This window comes from Osmerus eperlanus, chromosome 5 (assembly GCF_963692335.1).
Source record: "Osmerus eperlanus chromosome 5, fOsmEpe2.1, whole genome shotgun sequence".
In the NCBI taxonomy this organism is placed as follows: domain Eukaryota; kingdom Metazoa; phylum Chordata; class Actinopteri; order Osmeriformes; family Osmeridae; genus Osmerus; species Osmerus eperlanus.
In genome coordinates, this window is record NC_085022.1 from 21,255,853 (window position 1) to 21,279,182 (window position 23,330).

Genomic DNA, 23,330 nt, shown 5'->3' on the forward strand with positions numbered 1-23,330 from the left:
TGCTCTATCCAGTACCACAGGCACAAATGAACATGCCACACTGGCATTAGAACATAAGGCATTTGGTCATCTAGCGTTATCATTTCAGTCCTGTTGCCTTTCAGCACTCAAGCAATACAAACGCAAAACATATTCCCTCATAACACAAATTCAAAAGTGAGAATGATGGTCCTTCTCTGGATTACATACTGTATTATTTATCTAGTTGGAGGACCTAAAAGTCAGTCTTGATTGATCATGTATGCTGTACAACTAAATCAAAATACAAAACATTTATCTGTATGAATCTATCCAATAAATATGTATTGCATTGTTATAAAAAAATATATTTGAAGACTTTCAGAATACACTTTTGTTCCTTGAATGCATAGATTATCAAAGGTTACATAACAGGGTCTCTGCAGAACATAACATACAGGACAACAACTGCAAATACGTATTTTCAACAAGAGCCAGGACACACTTTCTAAACAAACCCACCCCGAGCCTTTTAGAATACGCTCAAATCCATTAGTATACAGACCATGTCAGATGGTTTTATAAACACCTGGTCAGGTCCATCTGACCTTGGAGTGATAACCAACCAGTGAGTAGTGTGTGACGCTTTGGAGACAGGAGGATCCAGATTAAATATAATACTTTAAGACATAACAGTTTATGATTCAACACAAGCTGGAAGGATGCATCTAAAAAGAAATATTCTGGAGTTCTCCATACATGTTTCACTGAGAGGTGGAAGACTAATACCTTACCCTCTTAAAAAGCGGCTGAAAGGCACATCAAACCAAAAACAAGTCAAACGGTTGCATTACAACTGTCCTACTACCGTTTTAGTTCTATCATATACTGTTCATAGTCCCAGTAATTAATTCCAATGACAGTTACAAATTAAATTTGATTAGTGTCAATATCGGACTGACGCTTCCGGTACATGCTTCCCATGCATTAGTTAACCAGCACAAACATCACCTCTGTAAATGTCTACTTCCATGTTTATGTTGCTACTGCATTGGAAACATATATAAAATAGTAAACATTCTTTGCTTTATACTGGATTGGCTTCTGTTGTTTCTGCTTTGACGTGGCCAGTCTGTATACGTTATCTTCCCCTTTATGTGTTAATGGTAGAGGGTGGGCTATGTGTGTGTGTGTGTGTGTGTGTGTGTGTGTTCAGCGCTCCTGCAGGGCCTTCTGATAGTGATACAGCAGACAGTCTGGCAGCTCGAGGACAGGAGAGCGCAGCCACACAGCCAGCGAGTTGTCATGGACACGGCAGTGCATCAGACAAGGCTGACCCTGAAGCAGACGACAAGCCACAATCCCCTCCAACCCTGAGACACAAGAGGAAAAGGTCAACATCATCATCAGTCCACTTGGAGCGACGGCTTCTACATAGACGCCTTTAGGCTCTCTGGCGCTGTGAACTTACATGAAGCGTGTGAACAGAATGAGAACAGCCTGCTCACCTATGACGTCCACCACCTGAAGCTGGAGTTTCTCCTTTAGGGCGTTGAGCGTGGCTGTGAGAGGGTTCTGGTCGTCTTGGACGAGTTTCAAGTTCTGTTTCGTGTCGTGAGTGTAGGACAACCACATTCTCCCATACTCCTCTGTGGACACAGCCAGGGGCCTGCGGGAGTGAAGAGAATAAACTGACGACGGCACACAATTTGTAAACAGAGTCAGGTGGCTGAGCGGTTAGGGAATCGGGCTAGTAATCTGAAGGTTGTCAGTTAGATTCCCCGCCATGCAAAAATGACGTTGTGTCCTTGGGCAAGGCACTTCACCCTACTTGCCTCGGGGGGAATGTCCCTGTACTTACTGTAAGTCGCTCTGGATAAGAGCGTCTGCTAAATGACTAAATGTAAACAGACAAACTGTACCAAACAAGGCAGACAGATATAGTGTATAGAGAAATAGTGTATCTGTTCCTACTGGGACAGCTAATATATTGACAGATACACCACCGCCTAGACACAAGGTGTACCGGCAGATAGTGTACAGCTAGATAGTTTATAGTCATTCCCATTCTGATTCTGACAGTAGTGTACCTGATAAAGTCAGTCAGGCAGAGTCGGTGTGAGAACTGTACTGCCTGTAGTTCTCCAAGAGGCATCTCGTAGGACACCACACCAGCCAGCTCTACCTGAGGAGAGGGTGTCTTCATCACCAGGGAGTACTTGTACACTGCAACACCGTGACCCGCCAGCTCTCCTGGGGCGCCATCTGACAGGCAGGAGACCTGGGGGGGAAAGTACAACAACATCATGTAGAAACAGGCTCAATTTCTATTAAAGCAGTCTACTGTCCGACTGTAGCTCTACCTCCAGTTCTCTACACGTGAGCTGCAGGAGCAGGTGTTGGACGGCCGAGTCCGAGGAGTTGGAGATGAAGAGGACGAGCAGTAAGGTGTCCTCTGTGGAGACGGTACAGGCTGAGAGCACCAGGCTTTGGTTCGAGCACAGGGGGGTGATGTCGGAGTGGGCCATCCCGGAGAGCTCGGCCGGCAGGTGAGAGCTCAGGCAGGGGTTCCTGGGTCTCTCTGGGTCTGTGTGCGTGGCTGGCTCCACAGTCTCCAGGCCGCTGATGAGGGGCAGGACGTGGGCTGCAGTCTCACCTGGGGGGGGCGTCTCCTCTGGATCGCAGGTGCCATTTGTGGCGGTCAGGTCTTGTGTGCGTTCGGTCTTGTATGTGGAAACTACCCCATCTGAGGGGATGTTGGTTGAGTCCAGGAGGTTGTTTCCCAGCAGGCTGTGAGAGGAGAAAGAGGAGCTCTCAACGGACCCTGACGAGGATCCTTGTCCTCTGGGCTTCCTCCTGAACCGTTGAGGCGCTGCTTCCGTCTTCCCCATCTGTTTGGGCCAAAACCGATGATGAAAAACCCACAATTCAACCGTCTTTACTTGGAGTAAACATCCAATCATATTTGAGATGACTGTACCAGACACACAGCGTTTTGTGCCCCCAGGCCAACGAAGAGAGCCGAGGCGAGCTGCTGCCTCTGGAGGTCGGGCTCAGGGGTGGGGGTCTGTGTCTGGGAGCTGTCAGCGCTCCCATGGTGGCTGGAGGAGAGGAGAGGGCTGGGACCTTCCACCTGGGCCGCTTCCTCCACCACCTCCTTCTGGGCCAGATAGCCCTGCTTGCCCCACACTCTCTTTACACCGTCCAGCTTCAGGGTGGTGGGGCTGGGAAAAAGAAGAAAAACAAAACACTGGAATGCCAGTCTTGGTTCCATACTGAATCTCTAAAATCAGGGGTCTTCAACCCTGGTCCTTTGGGAGCACTGTTGAGTATGTTTTAAATGTTTCCAAGATCGAACACACCTGATGATTCAAATGAATGGGTTGTTACCAAGCTCTGCAGAAGCCTGATAATGATGATTTGAATCAGGTGTGTTGGATATCGAATATACAGGGCAGTGGGAACTGAAGACCAGGGTTCGAGACCACTGCTCTAAATCATCCAGTAATACACAATTCACTACCAGACAAAAAATGTCTGAATATTGAACGTACGCTGCTCTCTGTGAGGGATCGGTGCTGTTGCCTGAGACACCTGAGCTCACGGACAGGAGAGTGGGAGACTGTCTGTCGGTGATGCAACAGGAGGACAGACTGACGGGCAGGGACAGGCCGTAGGGCTCCAGGCTCAGGGCTGAGAGGGAGAAGAACATCAGGACGATCGTGGTGACAGGTAGAGAGGAGAGGAAGTGTGTGTGGGGGGTCTTACCTTTCTCCTGGGACAGCTCCTCTTGTCTCTGGTGGGGAGGTTTGTACGGAGCAGCTCCAGCAGCGAGGGCCTCAGAGACAAAGCCGTCCAGAAATGACAGGGAGGAGTCCACCTGAGCAGGACGCATCACGTTAGCAGGCGTCCTATAGAGCAGTGGTTCCCAACCCTGGTCCTCAGGGAACACCTGTCCTGCATGCTTTTAGATGTTTCCCTGCTCCAAAACTGCTGATTCAAATGAATGGCTCGTTATCCAGATCTGCAGAAGCCTGCTTATGACCGTTCATTTAAATCAGGTGTGTTGGAGCAGGAAAACATCTAAAACATGCAGGACAGGTGTTCCCTGAGAGACCAGGGTTGGGAACCACTGCTGTAGAGCAGGTGTGCTGTCCCCTCACAGACTGTGCTGTTGTGTCTCTCACCTCCAGGGGCTCCAGGGTGCAGCGACGCGTCATTACCCTGCTCCTCAGCTCCGCGTCCTGGCTGAGTTGCTGGAGCTCCTGGGCCTTCTGCCTCAGCACGGTGTCCAGAGAGCCGGTGTACCTGTCGCACACCTGCTGGACCAGGGCGGCGCAGGCAGGGCCCTCACACAGCTTCATCATGGCTGTCAGGACCCAGCTCTTGGTCTCGTTGCTGGTGTGGTTTAGATCCAGAAGCCTGGCCAGGAGACGGGTGACCGTCGTGGCCTCCAGGCTGTCTCTCAGGTGGGAGTATTCACCAAGGACCTGAGAGAGAGACATAGGAGATGTCATATATTTTTCATAAGAAAAAAAAAACAAACAATATGTTTTACCTCCATGCATTGCATCAGAAAACGTTTATATAATTTACACTTAATGAAATACCTAAAGACTAAAATCTTGTTTTTTAACTTTTTTTGAGAGACAATCCAGTTCTTGGCATTCTCATTGTGCCTAACCAGGTTCAACACATTCCCAGCAAGTTCAGGAAAGCTCTGTGTGACAAGGATCCTGGAGTTATGACAACCTTCTTTAAAGTGTAAAGTGTTTACCCAGCTGATGACCTGCAGGAATCGCTGGGGCAGTTTGGCTGGATCCTCCTGTAGCAGGCACACATACGAGTCCACCGCAAACAGCCTCAGGTGCCTGTCCTCCTCCTCGCTGTTGAAGCCTGCGCCGGACACAAAATCAATCAGGGCACATTAACGAGCTTTTCAAACAGCTGTGGCCTCAAAAGCCATTACATGCCTCTGTTGAGGGAGTGCAAGGTCTGGAGTATGTGCATTATCTTACCCTCAGAGAGGAGTCTGAGGAAGCTGTTTGGAATATCAGCCTGCATTGTGTCTCCCCCTAGGGAGAACACGGCATTCATGGTCTGAATGAACCACCCATTATCTGGAGCATATGTATAGAGAGGTTGATAGGAACAAACTCTCCACAGTCAATGAACAGAAACACCAACAGCACATACAAATACAGCCAGAATCATTACAATGATCAATATCTAAACAGGAATAAAAACTGTCACGATAACAAAAGGATATTTTTCTGCCACTTCTGCCACTTTCCCCACCAGGTCGATAGTGCTGTAGTCATCGTTACTAAACCTGAGAAACTCCAGCATCTTCTCCACAATGACTGTCACATTCTGTCCGTTGGTTATCCTGAAGAGTAACTCCAGGGTCTTAAGGGGGACAGAGACATTAACACATTAGCACATGAACAAACTGGCGGGATCACGACGCGTTGTAAAGGGCCATGTCTCACCTCGCGCTTGATCATGAGGTCCGAGTGATCCAGACACTCAATGATGGTCACCTGATGCTGCAATGCCAGGTTCGCATCCTGCTGCACCACAAATGTCAGGGCCTTCAGTCCTGAAATCCCAAACATGTAACAGTAAGTTGCTTTGTCTAATGAAAACAGAAGATTGATTGGAAATGTCATTCTAAAGGGTCTTACCCAGATATTTGAGGTTTATCTTAGGAGATAGAACAAAATTTCCAATGCATTTCACAGCTTTCTCCAAGAGCTCAGATTTGGGATGAATTGTGTAAATAGCTCTCACACACTCGTATAATATTGCTGTTGAAAAATGTAAATATTAATTTAAGGACCAGTGTGCAGCCATTTAATTTGTGTCATAGTTCAATGCATTTTGTAAAAAATATGTGATGTACCATAAGTGATATTGTGGTTCATCTCTGCTCTGCGTAAGCACTCGTCAAGTACATCATACATAATCTCGCTTGTGCTGTCAGAAAAATGAACATTCAACTGAAAAACACTTTACAGAGATTTAGACACTTTACTCTAGAACATGTAACGTGTTAACATAGAAAGGGGGTGAATGAGTGGTCGCTTCAGGTACCTCTGGTCATCTTTGCCCAGGAGAGACAGTATTTTGAGCAGCTGGATCTGCAGCCAGGGAGCTGGTACACTGTGGTAGTTAAAATCCATGGGGAGCTTCCCCCCCACCACCTGTTTCAGTATGGTCACAAAGCTTCCCGTCAGGTCTTTGTAATTGTCGGGGCTCTCCTGTGAGTTCAAAACACAGCATGTTACCTTGACGAGTCAATGGCGCCATAAGATGTGCTTGTGCAGCAAACAAAAACTGAATTGAGAAATCATCTTTTGCAGCATTATACTAACTGACCAAAACACTTGACATACACTTGCACACTTAAGCAATGTTATTTGGCAGGGTGGTACCTTTATCATCAGTAGGTAAATGTGTAAAGAAGCTGTCATAACTCCAGGATCCTTGTCACACAGAGCTTTCCTGAACTTGCTGTGAATGTGTTGAACCTGGTTAGGCGCAATCAAGTAGAACTTGTACAGTGCAAGAACTGCCTTCCTCCGAATTATTTCCCTGTAAACATTGACAAATGTTCACAATTAATCACAAGAACAGGGCTAATTTAACTCAAGCAAACAATCGTATAAAGATCAACGTTGCAATGCCTACTTTGGGTGTGTGAGCTTGTCCTCCACTAGGGGCAGAATTGCAGGTATCATATCTTTGGGGAACATCTGACTGACAACAGTTAAAGCCATGCACACCTCAATAAGGTTTGTGCTTTGAAGATCCTGAAAAAGACAAATTACCTTTCAGATTTAACCATACACACTCTCCTTGATAAAATATAAGGCAGAGATCTCAGTTGAAGTGTTACCTTTAAAACTGTGTTGACAAGGAGAAGCAGCAACTCGTGGCTTTCATTAAGAAACAAGGACACGCCGAGGTAACCTAAAACACCAAGATATCATTCATAAGAATCTCTCACAGATTCATTTTGTACAGATAAAAGGTCTCTGTATCATGCAACACTTTTAAAAGGAACATACCCACTCTCTTCTCAAGAACACTGCCTTGCTGAGCCAACTTGATGGCATGAATGTAGGTGAAGGATGCTTCGTAGCCAAGCATTTCACAGTAAATGGCTCTCACCATAATCTCCTTCATCTGCCTCTGATTGAGGATAAAACATCATTACAATCAGAAAATATTTGGCTACTGATAACGTACAAAGAGAAAGCCCTGTTTAAGCCTTTAAATGAAACTTACCATAGTGGTGTTGGGGGAGGAAACTTGCTCTTTGATTGCGACCAGTTCACGTCTGATAAGCTTCTCCTCTTCCTTTAGAAAACAAAATACAGTCTTTAGTCATTAGCTTAGATAGCTAGCCTGCTAACGTTGCGGGTTGCATAAATTAAACTGGCTAGCTAGACAGCCGCAGCTTAGCAATACCCAGTGTTGTAAAACAGGTACATATACATCTAATATGTATGTGTACAACTGGTATGTAACTCACATGTTTAGATGTCAGCTCAGTGATGCCTCTGATGAGATTTCCTAATTTTGAGGTGGATGAAAGTTTCCCAGACCCTGATTGAGAGTCTAGTGACAGGAGACTCGGGAGAGCTGTCAGTGTCTTCTCAACAACATCACTCATTGCGGTGCTCAAATATGGCCTGAAAACCTAGGAATTGCTCGTAAAAGGAGACTTAATGAACGATTTGCCGACAGTACCCAACGTGTTTCAAACAACGCAGGCAATTATCACTAAGGAGAAGAGTAGCATTAATGTTCACATAAATAGGCACGTAGTCGGCCATTGTTTTGATTCGGCGTTTTCTATTGCGTCACTTCCTTTTCTATCTGGAAAACTTTATGTATACGAACAGGAATCGTGTTTACAATGTTCTCGATCAAGCCTACAATAACAGCACTCAAACATCAGCCACGTTAGTATATCAATAAATACACAATCTCTCAATTATTTATCTATTTCAGTAATGACAAAACACTATATTCATATTCCAAAGTGCGTTTATTATGTTTTTGTGATTTGGGTAAATGTTTCCTTATTTTAGCAACTTGTAAGCTATATACATTTAACTACAGTAAAATAATTGCAACAAGAATTAAAATTATGATTAATACACCAATGGCACAAACAGAAGTAGTCTTCATTCTAATAGGTGGATTGTTTTTATTTGAGTGCTGATAAACATCAGGAATTCGTCTACTGTGTAGGCCAGGATCTCTCAAGTAACAGAAAACGTAAATTCCACAGTAGAGGAATACGTAGTTGAGGAATACGGGAAGAAAACATTAAAAAGTACAACACTAAATTATTAGGAAGATAAAGTGACATAAAGTGAGACAGACTTGTCTTCTGGGTGGTTTCTTCTCTATCACTGGTATGTCAGCAAAGCTTTACTAAATAATTATATATTAAGACCAGAACATTCAACAAACAGTCTCTACGCATTTTTGCACATTTCTACATCATCATGTACACTTTTGTTTATCCAACAGATTGAAACAATCTGAGCAAAGCGTCCATGTACAGTATTCATCTAATCAGCCAAAAAGGTTTCCTTCAACATTTTCAATGCTTCTAAATATCTTCCACCTTGCAAATTAATCACAATAAAAATGATAGTCCCCAATGCTATAAAGTTGTTTATCTGATATGCATTTGTATATGATATATTAAACTTGTATCACGTGGAATACACCTAAACACATATCTATGATTGTACTGAGGCAGAGTTTCCATCTCTTTCAGCTGACGTTTTCTCTTTCACTGTCTTCGTTTCCATCTTTAGGCCCAGATCTGCAATGTAATGACAAAGGTTAATTGCCATTGCTCCAAAACCAGTACATTTGTATAATGTAGTATTAAAATGCAGAAGGTTTGAGTGACTGGTCTGAAGAGCACCATCAGGTGACATGATGTGTCTCAGGTGAAATGATGTGTCTCAGGTGAAATGATGTGCCTCACCCTCAGGGTATGGTCCCAGGAGCCAGAACAGAAGGCTGTTCCATCTGGAGACACACGCAGAGTGCTCACACGATTCTCGTGTCCAAACAGAATAGACACTCTGGTCCCCTTCAAAACATCCCATACGTTGATGGTGTAATCGTTGTAGCCACAGAAAAGTAACCGACCTGGAAAAAACACAATGAATGCATTGTTGAAAAACATTAACATATTTGACCCTTGATTTATCTCCAATGAAGCCTTTCACACATGAGGAGTGATAGTGTTTTATGTGCAAACGAATGAAAGGCTTCTGTGCAGAAAGATTTTCAAGTCATGGAGTCAGATGGCTGAGCAGTTAGGGAGTCGGGCTATTAATCAGAAGGTTGTTGGTTCGAACGCCAAATGACGTTGTGTCCTTGGGCAAGGCACCTGCCTCAGGGAGAATGTCCCTGTACTTACTGTAAGTCGCTCTGGATAAGAGCATCTGCTAAATGACTAAATGTAAATGTCTTACCACTGAGAGAGAAATCCACACTTGAGGCACCAAATATGATGCTCTCTTTGGAGTAAATGGCCACTTCTCGATCTGCCCTCAGGTCATACAGTCGACACTGAAACAGACACGCTGGTTCAGTCTGCATCTCTCTAATGAGCCTGGTAGCCTTGCAGCAACATAATGACTGACTCATCTACAGACCAGTTGAGAACGGTACACGACTTACCGTAGAATCATCTGAACCCGACGCAAACGCATCTCCACTGGGATAGTACCTGAAGCCAAACAAAGATGATATATCGTTATATATCTCGGTTTATATATAACATATATATATCTCACATTTGTTTTTTGCTCATCAGTGAACCTGTTGGACAACCTTACCTGACACTATTGATGTCTGACTCGTGGGTTTCAAAGGACTGGATGCACTGCCCCGAGCGCATGTCCCAAACATTGGCCTTCTTATCACAACCCTGCATTATAAGGAGGTCAGAGTTCAACTCAAGTACAGAAGTATCACTAACAACTCGACTTACATTCCCAAAACACAAAAACCACAAACATGAAATAGATCAGTGGGTGAGAAAAATAACTTTTAGGGAAAACCTCTTACCCCTGACACAAAGGTGTTTCCTGTCTCAGAAGGGGCCAAGTCCAAGCACAGCACATCTGCAGCATGTCCATGGAAACTCTGCAACAGCTGCCCGCTCTCAACATCCCATAATGCACATGTTCCATCTCCACTCGATGTAAGGATCTACAACACATAGTGTTTAAGGGTCATATACACTGTAAGGCTGAAGCAAAGTCATGGTAGTCATATCCTGAGACTGACTATTAATGGTTTGACTCTGATGAGACGAAAGCATGTGACCAACCACACTAAAACACGCTGTTAAAAGTTGTGAATTATTAAAATGCGTATAAGTCATTCCTCAGAGATACTGTACAGTACATTCCCGAGAGAAGTGCTTTCCCATTACTGGTCGAAAGCCCAAAAATGATTCAAATAAAATCAGAGTTTACAGTTTTAGAAAACACATCACAATGGTTTTTATTGCTTATCACAACTGCAGTGTGATCAGCAATTGAACAGAGCTTTTCTCACCTGCATATCCGAATTGGTGAAGCTACAGGCAGAAAGGTAGTTTGTGTGCATGGCCACAGACTTCTTTTTAGCTGCGAGATTCTCATTCTTGTCCAGAGACAGAGGGTACACTGAGCATTTGTTGTCCAGCCCCCTGAGACAGAGCAAACCATAAAGGTCCTTTTAACATTCAGGACGTTTGGCAACATGGTCGTTAACTGACTTTTCCATGATGTGCTCGGTATTGTTTGAGGCTTCCCAAATGGAAGACTCACCCACAGGCCACAGCACAACCCGACGGAGCATAGGCGCAGGCCATCACCCAGGTACACGGCATTGTCACAGCATGCTCCTAGAAGATGGAAGGAAAACACAAATGAAACATTCACTATTTGTTCTTCGTCAGGGTTTCATATTACATTTTCAAACGGACATAGATCTTAAATACCTTGTTAGTTGTGAAGGCATCCCACACAATTACTTTTCCATCCTGAAAAGGCAGACATGTTTCTTTAAAAAAAAACGGTTATACATGCACCTGTTATTTTGTACACGATAGTACACTGGCCAAATGAGTGTTTCAGCACCAAGGACAGGGGCGATATGTGCATCCCGTGACACAGTTGGAAGTGGTTTCAAGGAGGGGCACACTCAGAATTTTTAAACAGAATTTCCGATTTTTACCTGTGAAGAGCTGACAATCCTCCGCTTGTCCTTACACCAATCCATGCAAAGAACCTTGTTGCCATGCCCCTTCAAAGTGCGCCTGGTCTTCATCACAAACTGGCCCAATCCATCTAATTTATCAGCCACTTGATGTACTAATGCAGGGGCGACATAAATAGATGATCATCGAATGCGCCGCTTGCAGTATAATTCCGTAATTTCTCGTAGCAGAGAATTACAGAGGATTTGGGGATGTTGAGTTAGTCATTTCAATCTTAACAAGGTCAAATGTAACGTCCACATAACTCGATATACAAACCACATCATTCACTAAACCGAAATAGCGAAAGCTAGCGTCGAATCACATCCATAGGACCGGATATTTAGGAAAGCATGTTACCAATATTTTAAATATCTTAATGCACTACTGATAGAGTACCTACAGACAGAAGTAATGAAAACACAGGGAGGTAAACATCTCTATAGTGTCAGTGCTAAAGTACAAAATAAAGAACTCGTGGCGACCTCATGAATGCTGAATAACTGTAGGCCAAATTACAAATGAGCACGTCTTTTTCGAATTTTACCGTGAAACTGTAGGACCGTTTAATTTATTAGTAATTTATGTATTTGCTATTTTGGATTAGATGGTGAATCAGGCCCTGATTTTTGTGTACTTACGTTCGACATCATGCAGCTTTGCTCTTTCATCTTCGAGCTTAATCTTCAACGTCTCCGATTCCGTTTTTAGGTTTGAAAGAGACTCGTTTGGTTGTACATCTTGTGACGCCATTTCAGGAGTAATAGGAAATCTCATATATGTTTCTGTTGTCAAAGCAGCGATGGGCAGTAAAAGGGGTTTTCTGTCGGGCTCACAGCTGATGCAGCTGTCATGACGTCAGAGAAGATGCTTTTTCAGTTTCCACTGGAGGTGTCTTGCTCATGCGCCGCTCGATAGAACTGTCCAGAGCAAAAAGCTACGCATTTCAAATGTTATCAATAAAGTATGTGCTGAAAAGTAGTTTGACATAAATAGAAATATAATAATACAGACAAAAACAGTGTAATAAGTCATAACAGACTAAAACGATTTATTTAAAATACACTCAGATTTGTAAGAAAATACTCAAAAGTGCACGTCAAAACATTTTAAAAAGTTTGCCGATGAAGCTTTGACCTGTACTAAAGGTGACGTGGTTGTTTAAATATGAACTTTGTTGAATCAATCATTACATTAGCAAACCTTAATTCACTTACAAATGGTGGTAAATCAAAGTTCTGCCCCGCACTTAGAGCACAAACATCATCTTATTCAGCTTGGCAGTCACTTGGCACAGTCTACATCAAACCACATTCACGGTAATAACTGTAAGCAATGGGGTCCTCATTTCCTGGCTGATCAGAAAAGCTGGCCGTGTTAGATCCTGGAGAGGAAGTTCAGTCGGAGGCTGCTAGGTAACTGAAGTGCCTCCAGAGCTTGGGAGGACGAGCAGAAGGGGAAGGTGACCTGGAAGCGATACTGTGTGTCTAGCATGAGCTGAGTGGAGCCTTCACGGTCCTGTTGCAACGCCTGGGTCCAAGAAAGCACATCAGAGACATTCAATTCAGGAGTGAGAGCTACAGCACATCATCTATGTTGCTGAAAAAGTACAAATGATGAGTTTCAAATAGTACACTGTGTCTACAGACTGAATGTTATTTGTTTAGTCGCTTTGGCAACAAGCGTCTGACAAAGGAATTAATGTAAATGTACGCTTAAGAGGTCTACTGCCAACTATGCTACTTAAAACTAAATGAACAATGTCTCACCTGAACTTTGCGAACAAATGACGGTGCCACCCTTTTCTCAAAATCATCGATGGGAGTGTAGGAGTTCAGAATCTTCACAATCTAGCACAGAGTAACAAACCAATAGAGTAAACTATAAGTGACCATATCATATATATATATGTCTATGTGATGTTTTGTTATATTTTATATAACCTTTTGGAAAGACCGGTTTCACTTTAATATTATTATGACTATTTAAAAAAACAAACATAAAATGGAGTATGTGTCCATGCATTCAATGTGTCCATAGAGTGTTATGTAACAAAACACTTAAGTGCTCAGCTGTGAGCAGTACCTGAACAGGGTTGAGTTCAGTGCACTGTTCAATGATCTCCTTCGCGTCTTCCTCGGTGGACTTGTTGACCTGCAGCAGCCAGGCAGCCTGAGACAATGGCTTCAGAGTGTCGATGGCACTGGAGCCCTGCATGTCCTTCTCCTTCAGCCACTCCTCCAGATAGCTGATATTACACCTAAGGCACACAGGAAGGGGGCGATACATAACACACACAAAAACACACACACACAGAGACACACACAGACACCAACGTGCGCGAACACACACACACACACCTAATTTGCATGCCCTTCCTACAGGAGCACATGTCTTTGCGGAGCAGGATGTTGTTGAGGGTGGTGGCGCCGACCAAGTAGAACTGCTGCTTGACGGCCTGTCTGATGAGCTCCAGCTCCATGCCGTGCTGGCTCATGGTGATGTGGAAGAAGCTGAGTTGCTGGAGGATGGAGGAGATAGTGTACGCCTCCGTGTCCTCGTAGACGCTGTTGGAACGCTTCCGGAAGCCAGTGGGCTTCATACTGAAGATCCCCTGTAGGCTTTCATGCTCCAGCATGCCGGGCACTGGGCACAGAAGCAGCAACTCTCTCATGTCAGGTTAACACAACGTGAAATCAGACGGTAACACATTTTCATCGACAAATCTGAAAGAAGAAGGGCACGATGTGTTTGAAGTGCAAGTATCAGTTACATACCGATCATAGGGGTTAGGGCTTTCTCTATGACCGTGATGAATTTTTGGTAGATACGGATGGCCAAGTCACTGAGAATCTGTCTGTGTTCCGACAGATCAAAATTCTGCAAGCAGTTCTTATTTTGCTTCTCGGTATTCTGTTTCATGAATTCCTTTAAGCAGAAGTGATAAGGAAAGTTCCAGATTACGTATGCTTGTTGATGCTTCTGAGAGCAGCGGGTTTGCTGGAAGTTTAGTGAGAGATTAAATCCCTACCTCCTCCCCACTGTACTGCTTTAGACAGTTGAGCATGTGGTATGTGTTGGAGAGCCAAAAAGACAGCACCTCAAAGTCTGTATGGTGATCCTGAAAAGAAAATGCATTCGGTCTTCATCTGTCATTTTGCCACGCAAGACAGAACTTTGTTAGCAGTGATCAGCACGTAACTTACCGTGATGACCTTTTTGACCCCGTTTATGACAGCATTCATGAGAGACTTGAGCTTGGCTCCGTCGTTGAGGTAGTCGGCGTGACGCACGCACATGAAAAGGATGTTGGCCGCCAGGCCAGGAATCATATTCACCACAACCCCCCTGGGTTTCAGGTCTGCAAGCAGAGACATGTCCAGACATGGAACAACACTGACGATCCAGAGAATGTACGTCAATGGTAACTTGTACAAATAACAATTAAAACATAAAGCACAGACTGGCATCACATATTACCAAGAATTAAGTTCTGGATTATTCTGGATTCATCCTCTCTGTTGTATTCCAACATTCCATGGTATTCTTTGGGAATACTGGGTATCGGCGTGTGTTTTTCTTAATTAGATCAAATATGAATACACATTAATATATTTTTAAAATAAACTTTTAATTTGAAAATATACTGAGAGAGTATAGATAGTTTGGGTTACCTTTATCAGAGGTCTTAATGCTTTTTATTTGATTGAGTAGTTTCTTAATCTGTCTGTCCTTCATATCAAGTTGTTCTTCAAAGTCCTGGGATGATATTGAAGTGCATTAAAGATGTGTCTGTGAACTGTATACTTTAGCACACACACACACGTGCACACTGTACACCACACACACTGTACGCACATACAAACACTTGCCATGTTTTCTGCGGTTAATCGTGATGCCTCTTGACTTAGTCTGACTTTGGCATCGCTCTCTGCCTGATGCTGTCTCTTCAGTTGCTCGTTCGCCTCCTCAAGCTCCTCCACGTTCCTCTCCAACTCCTTCTTCTCCTGCTCTAACTCCGCAGCCTTTAGCTCCACCAGCCTTCACAAGAAACACGTTAGGTCAAATCTGTCCCAGAACGACTCGGATCGAATTAAAGACGTTAACGTCACACCTGACCTGGAGGTCAGATGGCTGAGCGGTTAGGGAATCGGGCTATTAATAAGAAGGTTGCCGGTTCGATTCCCGGCCTAACGAAATGATGGTGTGTCCTTGGGCAAGGCACTTCACCGTACTTGCCTCGGGGGGAATGTCCCTGTACTTACTGTAAGTCGCTCTGGATAAGAGCGTCTGCTAAATGACTAAATGTACCTGCGATGGGAGACGTCCTCTTCAATCTTCTTCTGATGCTGACTTGAAATCTCCTCCATTTTTTCTAAAGGACACAAGCAGAAGGATAGGCAATTTGTGTAGGATGCAATGAAGTTGTGCTGGATACACGGGGGAACTGATGAATAAGACATCAGGTACCTGTCAGCTCCTTGGTCTGCTCCTCCAGATGGACTTCCAGTTCCTGCTTCTGTCTCTGTAGCTCTGACACCTGCTGCTTCAGCTCAGGCAGTACCTGTGTATCAGAAGAGTTAGAAAACAAAGTACACGTCCCGCTAGTCTAACCCTCTGAACACAGCTAAGTTTCTCCCTACCATGTTTTCAGTGTTCAGCCTGGCCACTTCTTGGCGAATGCTGTCGGTGATGTTGCTCTTCTCATTGAAAAGTTTCTGGAGCTGGTTGTTCTCGTTCTGTACATGCTCCACCTTGAACTGCAGACTCTCAAGCTGACTGTCGTAGCTCTCCCTCTGCTGTTTGTGGTGAGTATCCAGAACCCTGCAAGATCAGGAACCATTAGGAACCATCCACATGGAAGTGACAACTGGATCAGACCAGTTTGTCGGAAGGAAAATATCTTCAGACCTGGTCGCTTTCTGCAGTCCATCAAAGGCAGTGAGAAGATCCTCGACTTCATATGGCTGATCTGGGCCATCTTGTGTCATCCTTTTAAAATAGAAAGTTTTTCAGTTGAAACACGTTTTCCCAGTCTGCAGTAATTGTCTGGCCATAATGTCATTTGACCTTCTCAAGAAGTCTTAGATAAGTGTTTCCAGCTGACCTAAATCCAACACCTTTAACAAATCTTACATATAACTTTACTGTATGTAATCTAAGGTATCGCTGGGTACAAACAGAAGTATTAGGATCATCAAACTGAAATATGATCTCACCTTAAAAGCACTTCTTCTTCCACAATGCCTCCAAGCAGCTGTCTTGTAATCACACTCACCTTTGCTACAGGAAACAGGAAACGGGAAACAGGTACACATCACATATTTGGCAGATCAGTGTTAATGTCAGTTGAAAGTTATTCAAAACATCTACCTCGTGTTTGTTCTGATCGCTCTTTCATCTTCTTATCCAGTTCGTTCCTTTGGGACTGCAGGTTATGAAGCTCTTTCCGTAACTCTGGTATAACCTTGACATGCTTGGTGAGCTGGACGACCTGTTCCTGCAGGTCTGTGTTGGCCCAACCGCCCTCCTCTAACTGTCTCTGAAGACGGTTCCTCTCCTCTTTCAGTTTTCTTATCTCCTCCTTCAGAACCTCCACCTCTTTCTCGTGGTCCTCTCTCTGGATCTCTATGTTGTTCTCTGCGATCCTGACAAGGGAAACAATTAGCAAACAGCGTGTGGATTGAACTCCTTGAGTACTTCCTCAAGTTCCAAAATCCTTACTTTCTCAGTCTTTCTTCTTTTTCCATATCTTCCTGAAGAGTTGTCTTTATTTGATCCAAGCTGTCTTTCAGTTCTTGGCCAGATTCAACATGCTTCTTCTCCAGGGTCTCCTTCTCCTGGATCAGCTTGTCCATTTCTCTCTGAAGCTGGGCTACAGCCTGAAAGAGACAGAATAAAAACAAGGATGTAATGTTCTGATAATCGTGACACAGCCATAACGTGCAATATGAGACTAGGCATACCTGACTGGCATCTTCCTTGTTCTTCTTCTCTCGTTCCTCGAGGACTGTCCTTTCATTGGCTGATTTGCTCAGCTGGGTCTGTAGACTCTGCAGCTTGTCTGTACTGTGGGCATGTGCAGTAGACAGGCCTGTCAGCCTCTCCAGTAGCCCATTATTCTCTTTGGTCTAAAAACAAAAACACACATTCTTATGACAGGGGAATCACCTGACCCTGACGACACAGGAATTTAATAACAAAGGCTTGATACGTTTCAAAACGAACATATTGGGGATAATCTCACCTGCTCCTCAACCTTTTTTCTCAGCTGCTGAACCCTGAAGGAGAGCTGGACATTCATCACCAGCCTACGCATGGTCTGGAACCGCCGTCGAGCGAGCCACGCTCTCGCATATTTCTGTAGTATCATGGCTTTTTGCTCAGCCACCATCTGAGGTAAAAGTCCACACAATAGCATGCATTGATAAACAATTCTGCTTCCGCTATCATATCTAAATTTAATTTTTTACGTTTGTTTCGAATCAAATAAAAACACCTTTCTGAAGCGTTTGCGGGCAGTCCAGCCTCGTGTAAAGGCTTGTATGGTAACAGTTGCCAGCTGGACCACATGGTATATCTGCCGCATCCGGTAGCCTCTCCAACGCCTCTGAATGACCATTGCTGCCCAGCCCTGCTTCAATGCAGCAGCACTCACTGTTTTTCTTTCGTGAAGATATAGATATAATAAATCACAATTATACCAAACAATTTACAATATTCTGTGAAGAGATGCTCAATGCCAGTTAGAATCCAGAGAAAGTATTAATTTAGCATGTGATGATGTGCAGATCCTCTCCCACCGGATTGTTTTCTGGCCACGGATGTACAGTTGGATGGTGATGGCCGCGAGTCTCATGCGTTGATACTTTCTCCTCTGGCTCCAGGCTCGGAGGTGTTTTTGGATCGTAACGCACGCCCCTCGCAACCGGTCCAGACGGAGCTTCTCCAGGTAAGCCACCTGGCCTGCTCGGAAGAAGATTTTGGTCCGACCAAACTTATACTGGTTGGAGTCCTGGAGGTCGTATTTGGGATCACATTACACACAAATCCAAAGGAATACAAGGAGGGAAATTAGATAATAAAATGAATACATTTGTTATATTCCTTCTGTGAAACTAGCGCTTTTACTCTCTTGATATTTCATCACTGCATGGTCTGGTCTATTATATTTGAATTACCCCAGAGTTGTACTGTGTATGCTAAAGAACTGTACAATACAGCGTTGACGGAAAGAAGGAGAAAAATGAGGAACAGTGAGATATTGTGCAGTGTGCTATGTTTTCTTTTACTGACCTGAATTAACCTCTGCAGCACTGTCTTGCAAGTCTGTTTCTTGTCGTTGAGGCCTACCTCTTGCTGGGTCATCAGTATACTGTACCGGCTGTAGAACTCAATATAGGTCCACCTGTGAATCCATAGCAGGTTAGAGGACACAAGCTTACACGTGTAGAGTAAGGTGAGGTGAGGAACGGAGCTCAAATCAAGGCTCACCTGGAGGGATAGCTTTGTGCACTGATGTGAATGGTCTCAAGGACTCCACATGCCCTGAGCTGTTGCACCACCCTTTTGGAGTCATATCTGACAAGGCACATGAGATGTTTCCTTTATAACTCATGCATCGTATACTAGATAAAGGAATCCTGGTAGAGCACCAATGTAGTGGTTGTCCACTCACTCAAACGGAAGCTTCTCCTCGTTGGGCTTGATGCAGCGCACATAGTGAGGGGTGGTGGCGTTGAGGGTCTCCATCAGCAGGTAGAGGGAATCACGGAACTGCATGGAACAACAGGGATAACATGAAGATAAGGTGAGGACAGGTAAAACAAACATGGTGGAGCCCGCTCCACACAGCACAACAAACCTAATATGGTTAGGGAAGGTGACACTTCCTAATCTCTTCGACGCAGAGCAAACACTGGTACCTTATCTCCCACTGTGGTTCTGAACTGCTTGTTGGCTGGCTTTACTCCAGGTCGGGCTGGCCTCACTTTGATGCCTTTCATTCCCGAGACGCTTTTCTCATCCTCGTGGAAAAAGTTGGCCAGTAGCGGAAACTGAATTCAAATGAACCGTAGAGGAAACACATTGAAAGAGTTCAAAACGTTTTAGATGTGTCATTTATAAATGAAATATGTGACACATACGTCAAGCTTGGCATTACCGTGCTGGTTCTCAGCGTGTTAATGAGTTCCTCATACAACGTGTCTCTGTTCTTCTCCAGAAAACCTTTACACTGATACTCCACCTGTAAGCAGCACACCTTTACACTGATACTCCACCTGTAAGCAGCACACCTTTACACTGATACTCCACCTGTAAGCAGCATACCTTTCAAACCTTGCTATATCACATCATGAACATGCAGTAATGACAATGTTAAATATCTGACATCTGTCATTCTCTGGGGAACACCAAGAGAGATGACCCTCGGGTTATATATGGCTCTCCAAAGGGCTGCACCTTGTCTGCAAAGTGTTGAATCACAAAAGCCTCATTTGATAACCTTGGCTTTTCAAAATAAGGGTTTTCCTTTAGGTAGTTGTACAGTTTTTGTAGCCAGTTCTGATCTGTTCCCTGGGGAAACTGAAGAGAATACAAACATAATGAGTAGTGAAAGATCAGGAACAAGAAAACCTGCAATACAATTCCACCTTTCAGAAAGTCATCTAGGTGAAACTGAAAGCTCTTTACCAGGCATTCTTCATCAAGAAGATCCAGGATTCCCATTTTGGCTTCGATGAGGTCAATGACAGGCTGGTTGTCATAGAAATCTATTAATGTCCATGGGATATCCTCTTTCATGTACTCCTCTTGCTCCAGTTTAAAGACATGCTAAAAGGAAAAGAAAAAAAAATCATTTAGTTTAGCCATTCAACCATATAATGTAGGCCAAGCAGTACAGTACTTACGCCAAACAGGAAATGTTGCATACCAAGTTAAACTGCTGCTGAAGTTTCTCATTAGCATAGTTGATACAAAACTGCTCAAAGCTGTTTATCTCAAAGGTTTCAAAGCTGAGGGTACAAAAAAGAATTAGCATGAAAATGACATACATTGTAACTGAAGTACCACACACAGTAAACAAAACAGACAGCCATGTTTATACGTTACCCATAGATATCCAGCACTCCTATGAAGGTGTGCTGCTTGCCTGGGACCTGCAGGGCAGCGTTGATCTTGCTGATGACGCAATCAAACAAGTGGGCATAGATCTGCTTGGCCAGGGCATCCCGGGCATTGACCGCCCTCTCTTTTGGGACTGGTTTTACCACCGTCTCTGTCACCATGACAATCCTTCGATGGCACAGCCAACGACACACTCCCTCTGCTTTTACACTCAGTAGCTCACAGAACGCAGCCAGATGTGGATCACTGGACTGTGGGCCGGGGAGAGATTTACATTTAGTCATTCAGCAGATGCTCTTATCCAGAGCGACTTACAGTAAGTACAGGGACATTCCCCCCGAGGCAAGCAGGGTGAAGTGCCTTGCCCAAGGACACAACGTCATTTTGCATGGCCAGGAATCGAACCGGCAACCTTCTGATTACTAGCCCGATTCCCTAACCGCTCAGGTGGCGTCCTCCAGGGTTGGAGGATCAACCCTATCCAGAGATAGGGTTGAAAAAGTGCCGTTGTCGCTATGTACGTGTTCGGAAAGGCATCGAAGGTTTGGTTCAAACTCACGCTAATTGAGGATCGGTCACCACCAACATGTCTGATTTCAACATTTCCTAAGTGAAGGATTCCCGCTAGGACCTTGAAAATGTCAGACTGAAAGTCTTCCTTTAGCCCTAAAAGATGACATTGAACAACAAGAAGATATAATAAGTTAGTACTGTAGGCTGGTGAACATATGACCATTGATGGTCTGTTAATGTGAAGAGATGTGACTCTTACCCAGAAGGGAGAAGGTTGTGCGTGTTTCTGCCATGTCCTTTCTGTCATCCACACCGTCAATCTCAATCTCCCCACCCATACTGGTGTACCTGAACTTGTCTGCACTCACTAAACACACACAACACAGTCCAGAAAACACCACTGTTTTATTACTATATGTAAGGTGCCGAAATTGAGATTTCATTTTTGATCTACAGTTTTGTGCTGTGATAATGAAAGCCAGTTGTTGATGCAGTCTGAATTGCTGCAGTCCCATAGTGATGTACTCACACAGTCTCAAACTCTTGAACTCTGGCTGATCAGCACAAGCACACATCTGGTAGAATATGTGATAGTTCCTCTCTCTCTCTGACTGTGGAGCCAAAGTTGCATTGCTCAGAACGGAGAAACAGTAGCACAACTCAAGTATTGAAAGTGAAACCCAGATGATCTACGTCATAAACAATAAATAAAACACAAGTAAAATGATTAAAGACCTGAAAAACCACTCTGGATTTCTCTAGAAGATATGTCCTCATATTGGCTCCAATAATCTGGTACCTCCTGTCGAAGCTGATCTCAGTGTACTTCCCAAACCGACTGCTGTTGTCATTCCTTGTTGTCTTTGCATTTCCTATGGCCTGACAGTGGGTCCAAGATATGAGTACACACTTGCAAGTCTGATTTCAAACATACTGTACCATACTGTAACATACTGTAACATACTGTACCATACTATAATATACTGTACCATACTGTAACATACTGTACCTCTGTTATTGGGTTTGATGCCAGAACCTTGTCTTCCACGTGTGTTTTGCTGCCAGATTTGCTGACCACAGCAAAGTACCTCATAGCATATCTAGCAGACACTGTCTTCCCTGCTCCAGACTCTCCGCTGACAATGATCGACTGATTCTTGTTGTTTCTTGAAAATGAATTGTTTCTGGTTACATATTTTATTGTTCTGTAGCCAGACATAAAGTTGCAGCTCATTACAAATGTTACCTGGCCATCTGTTTGTACGCTTCCTCAGCCACTGCGAATATGTGAGGGTCCATGTCCCCCATGTTCTGGCCAGAGTAGGCATGAATGACTGCATCTCCATAAAGGTGTAGCTGTTTGTAAGGATTGACAGCCACTAGGATAATGCCTGAAAAACAAAGGACATTTCAAACTCTAACTCTTCATAAACAACATTTTCCATCCTTTCATGTTTATTTATTAATTTCAAAGGTCGTTTTTATTTCTTGCATTACCACAGTAGGTGTAGATGATTTTGGAATCCACAAAGCGCACTTTGAGGTTGTGAAGGACAGCAGGCTCGTGCAGGTAGCTGAGTGCTGTGAGGTCGTTCTCCCCCACCAAGATGTCAGGATTGCGAAGGTGAGGTAGCTGAGGGGTTGCAGAGTCCAAGGGGTAGAGCAGCACCTGTCAAGTACAAAAGTATGCAAACAAGTCAGCTGTTTTCTCCAAATACTGCATTTCACCTAGGGCTGTATTGTAGGCTGATGGATGCCCTGGTTAGGTAATTCCATTGATATTTTTTCTTTTTCAAAGTAGTGGTAGCCATATTTTTATTACAAAGTAATAAGGCTTGAATTGGTGATACTGCTGGCGTATGGTGTTGGACATTGAACGTGAAGCATAAAAACAAGTAATAGACTACTTACTGTGCCATCTTCAAGTAGGAGATGTAGTGTATCATCGCCATATTTGAAGTCTTTGCGAATTTCTGCAGATTTCCAGACATCCTGGGCATCGGGAATCCACACTCTATTGTACTGAAAGATCAAATGATAAAAGGTTAATTAAGCTGTGTGCTTGACTGCTGAAAACCATTCCACTACACATTTAATCCTGTCAAACATTTAAGCTTTTGTTTCATACTGGGCCAGGCGAAAACCAAGATTTGACATGTTCTGTTGTCTGTTTGATAAACCCCCTGTGAGAACCCCCTGTGAGAACAGTTATACTGTAAACTTTTTAAGACAAAAGGTAACACAGATTAACTAAATTATTCCCGTCGTTCTTACCTCGGTATATAGTTCCAACAGAGCCATGTTTGATCATATGTATTCCTTTAACCACGTAAACGTTTATTTCAAAGTGCGATAGGCTACTCGTTTCGTTGTCATGCCGTCCCTGTTTACTTTCGCCCTGCTTGTGGGAACGCCGTCCAACTTTTACGCCTCGCTC

The 23,330-nt window shown here is 44.0% G+C and overlaps 3 protein-coding genes across 3 annotated transcripts; all 3 read right to left on the bottom strand.

Annotated features, from left to right (window-relative positions):
* Nucleotides 1-503: 503 nt before the first annotated feature.
* ap4e1 (adaptor related protein complex 4 subunit epsilon 1) lies at nucleotides 504-7,818 on the bottom strand. Its single transcript, XM_062462634.1, has 21 exons — nucleotides 7,499-7,818; nucleotides 7,252-7,323; nucleotides 7,032-7,155; nucleotides 6,860-6,933; nucleotides 6,652-6,773; nucleotides 6,396-6,555; nucleotides 6,055-6,221; nucleotides 5,864-5,937; nucleotides 5,646-5,768; nucleotides 5,451-5,560; nucleotides 5,228-5,367; nucleotides 4,977-5,089; nucleotides 4,736-4,854; nucleotides 4,146-4,448; nucleotides 3,727-3,838; nucleotides 3,513-3,651; nucleotides 2,939-3,182; nucleotides 2,322-2,849; nucleotides 2,049-2,239; nucleotides 1,467-1,627; nucleotides 504-1,331 (listed from the first exon to the last, which is right to left on the bottom strand). Exons 1-21 carry the CDS (start codon nucleotides 7,637-7,639, stop codon nucleotides 1,171-1,173), a joined length of 3,378 nt encoding a protein of 1,125 aa, XP_062318618.1. The 5' UTR covers nucleotides 7,640-7,818; the 3' UTR covers nucleotides 504-1,170.
* Nucleotides 7,819-8,015: 197 nt separating this feature from the next.
* gnb5a (guanine nucleotide binding protein (G protein), beta 5a) lies at nucleotides 8,016-12,102 on the bottom strand. Its single transcript, XM_062462617.1, has 11 exons — nucleotides 11,893-12,102; nucleotides 11,230-11,366; nucleotides 10,994-11,035; nucleotides 10,821-10,897; nucleotides 10,567-10,699; nucleotides 10,072-10,215; nucleotides 9,840-9,931; nucleotides 9,682-9,730; nucleotides 9,474-9,570; nucleotides 8,978-9,144; nucleotides 8,016-8,809 (listed from the first exon to the last, which is right to left on the bottom strand). Exons 1-11 carry the CDS (start codon nucleotides 12,026-12,028, stop codon nucleotides 8,798-8,800), a joined length of 1,086 nt encoding a protein of 361 aa, XP_062318601.1. The 5' UTR covers nucleotides 12,029-12,102; the 3' UTR covers nucleotides 8,016-8,797.
* Nucleotides 12,103-12,300: 198 nt separating this feature from the next.
* Nucleotides 12,301-23,328, bottom strand: myo5c (myosin VC). The gene is made up of 39 exons (XM_062462513.1): nucleotides 23,168-23,328; nucleotides 22,805-22,915; nucleotides 22,391-22,562; nucleotides 22,140-22,284; nucleotides 21,903-22,059; nucleotides 21,629-21,772; nucleotides 21,423-21,504; nucleotides 21,153-21,260; nucleotides 20,940-21,046; nucleotides 20,366-20,631; nucleotides 20,187-20,268; nucleotides 19,946-20,086; nucleotides 19,715-19,837; nucleotides 19,416-19,499; nucleotides 19,177-19,308; nucleotides 18,930-19,027; nucleotides 18,746-18,832; nucleotides 18,548-18,659; nucleotides 18,055-18,266; nucleotides 17,751-17,916; nucleotides 17,499-17,645; nucleotides 17,218-17,382; nucleotides 16,976-17,133; nucleotides 16,625-16,899; nucleotides 16,471-16,534; nucleotides 16,163-16,243; nucleotides 15,895-16,075; nucleotides 15,722-15,815; nucleotides 15,563-15,626; nucleotides 15,124-15,292; nucleotides 14,926-15,010; nucleotides 14,732-14,830; nucleotides 14,458-14,612; nucleotides 14,283-14,372; nucleotides 14,029-14,179; nucleotides 13,612-13,897; nucleotides 13,337-13,511; nucleotides 13,021-13,101; nucleotides 12,301-12,781 (listed from the first exon to the last, which is right to left on the bottom strand). Exons 1-39 carry the CDS (start codon nucleotides 23,192-23,194, stop codon nucleotides 12,629-12,631), a joined length of 5,229 nt encoding a protein of 1,742 aa, XP_062318497.1. The 5' UTR covers nucleotides 23,195-23,328; the 3' UTR covers nucleotides 12,301-12,628.
* Nucleotides 23,329-23,330: the final 2 nt, after the last annotated feature.

What these genes read in the sequence shown, in the direction of transcription:
- gnb5a (XM_062462617.1), bottom strand. Translation starts at nt 12,028, where the DNA reads ATGAGATTTCCTATTACTCCTGAAATGGCGTCACAAGATGTACAACCA. An exon ending in GGTTGTGCTGTGGCCTGTGG is followed by an intron (nt 10,700 to 10,820) that starts GTGAGTCTTCCA and finishes GCTCTGTCTCAG; the next exon opens with GGGGCTGGACAACAAATGCT. An exon ending in GAAACACCTTTGTGTCAGGG is followed by an intron (nt 9,932 to 10,071) that starts GTAAGAGGTTTT and finishes CTTATAATGCAG; the next exon opens with GGTTGTGATAAGAAGGCCAA.
- myo5c (XM_062462513.1), bottom strand. Translation starts at nt 23,194, where the DNA reads ATGGCTCTGTTGGAACTATATACCGAG. An exon ending in GGACTGCAGAAAGCGACCAG is followed by an intron (nt 16,076 to 16,162) that starts GTCTGAAGATAT and finishes CTGATCTTGCAG; the next exon opens with GGTTCTGGATACTCACCACA. An exon ending in AGCAGTACAGTGGGGAGGAG is followed by an intron (nt 14,180 to 14,282) that starts GTAGGGATTTAA and finishes TTCTGCTTAAAG; the next exon opens with GAATTCATGAAACAGAATAC.
- ap4e1 (XM_062462634.1), bottom strand. Translation starts at nt 7,639, where the DNA reads ATGAGTGATGTTGTTGAGAAGACACTGACAGCTCTCCCGAGTCTCCTG. An exon ending in TGTTCTTGAGAAGAGAGTGG is followed by an intron (nt 6,934 to 7,031) that starts GTATGTTCCTTT and finishes TTGGTGTTTTAG; the next exon opens with GTTACCTCGGCGTGTCCTTG. An exon ending in CCTCAGACTCCTCTCTGAGG is followed by an intron (nt 4,855 to 4,976) that starts GTAAGATAATGC and finishes TGTCCGGCGCAG; the next exon opens with GCTTCAACAGCGAGGAGGAG.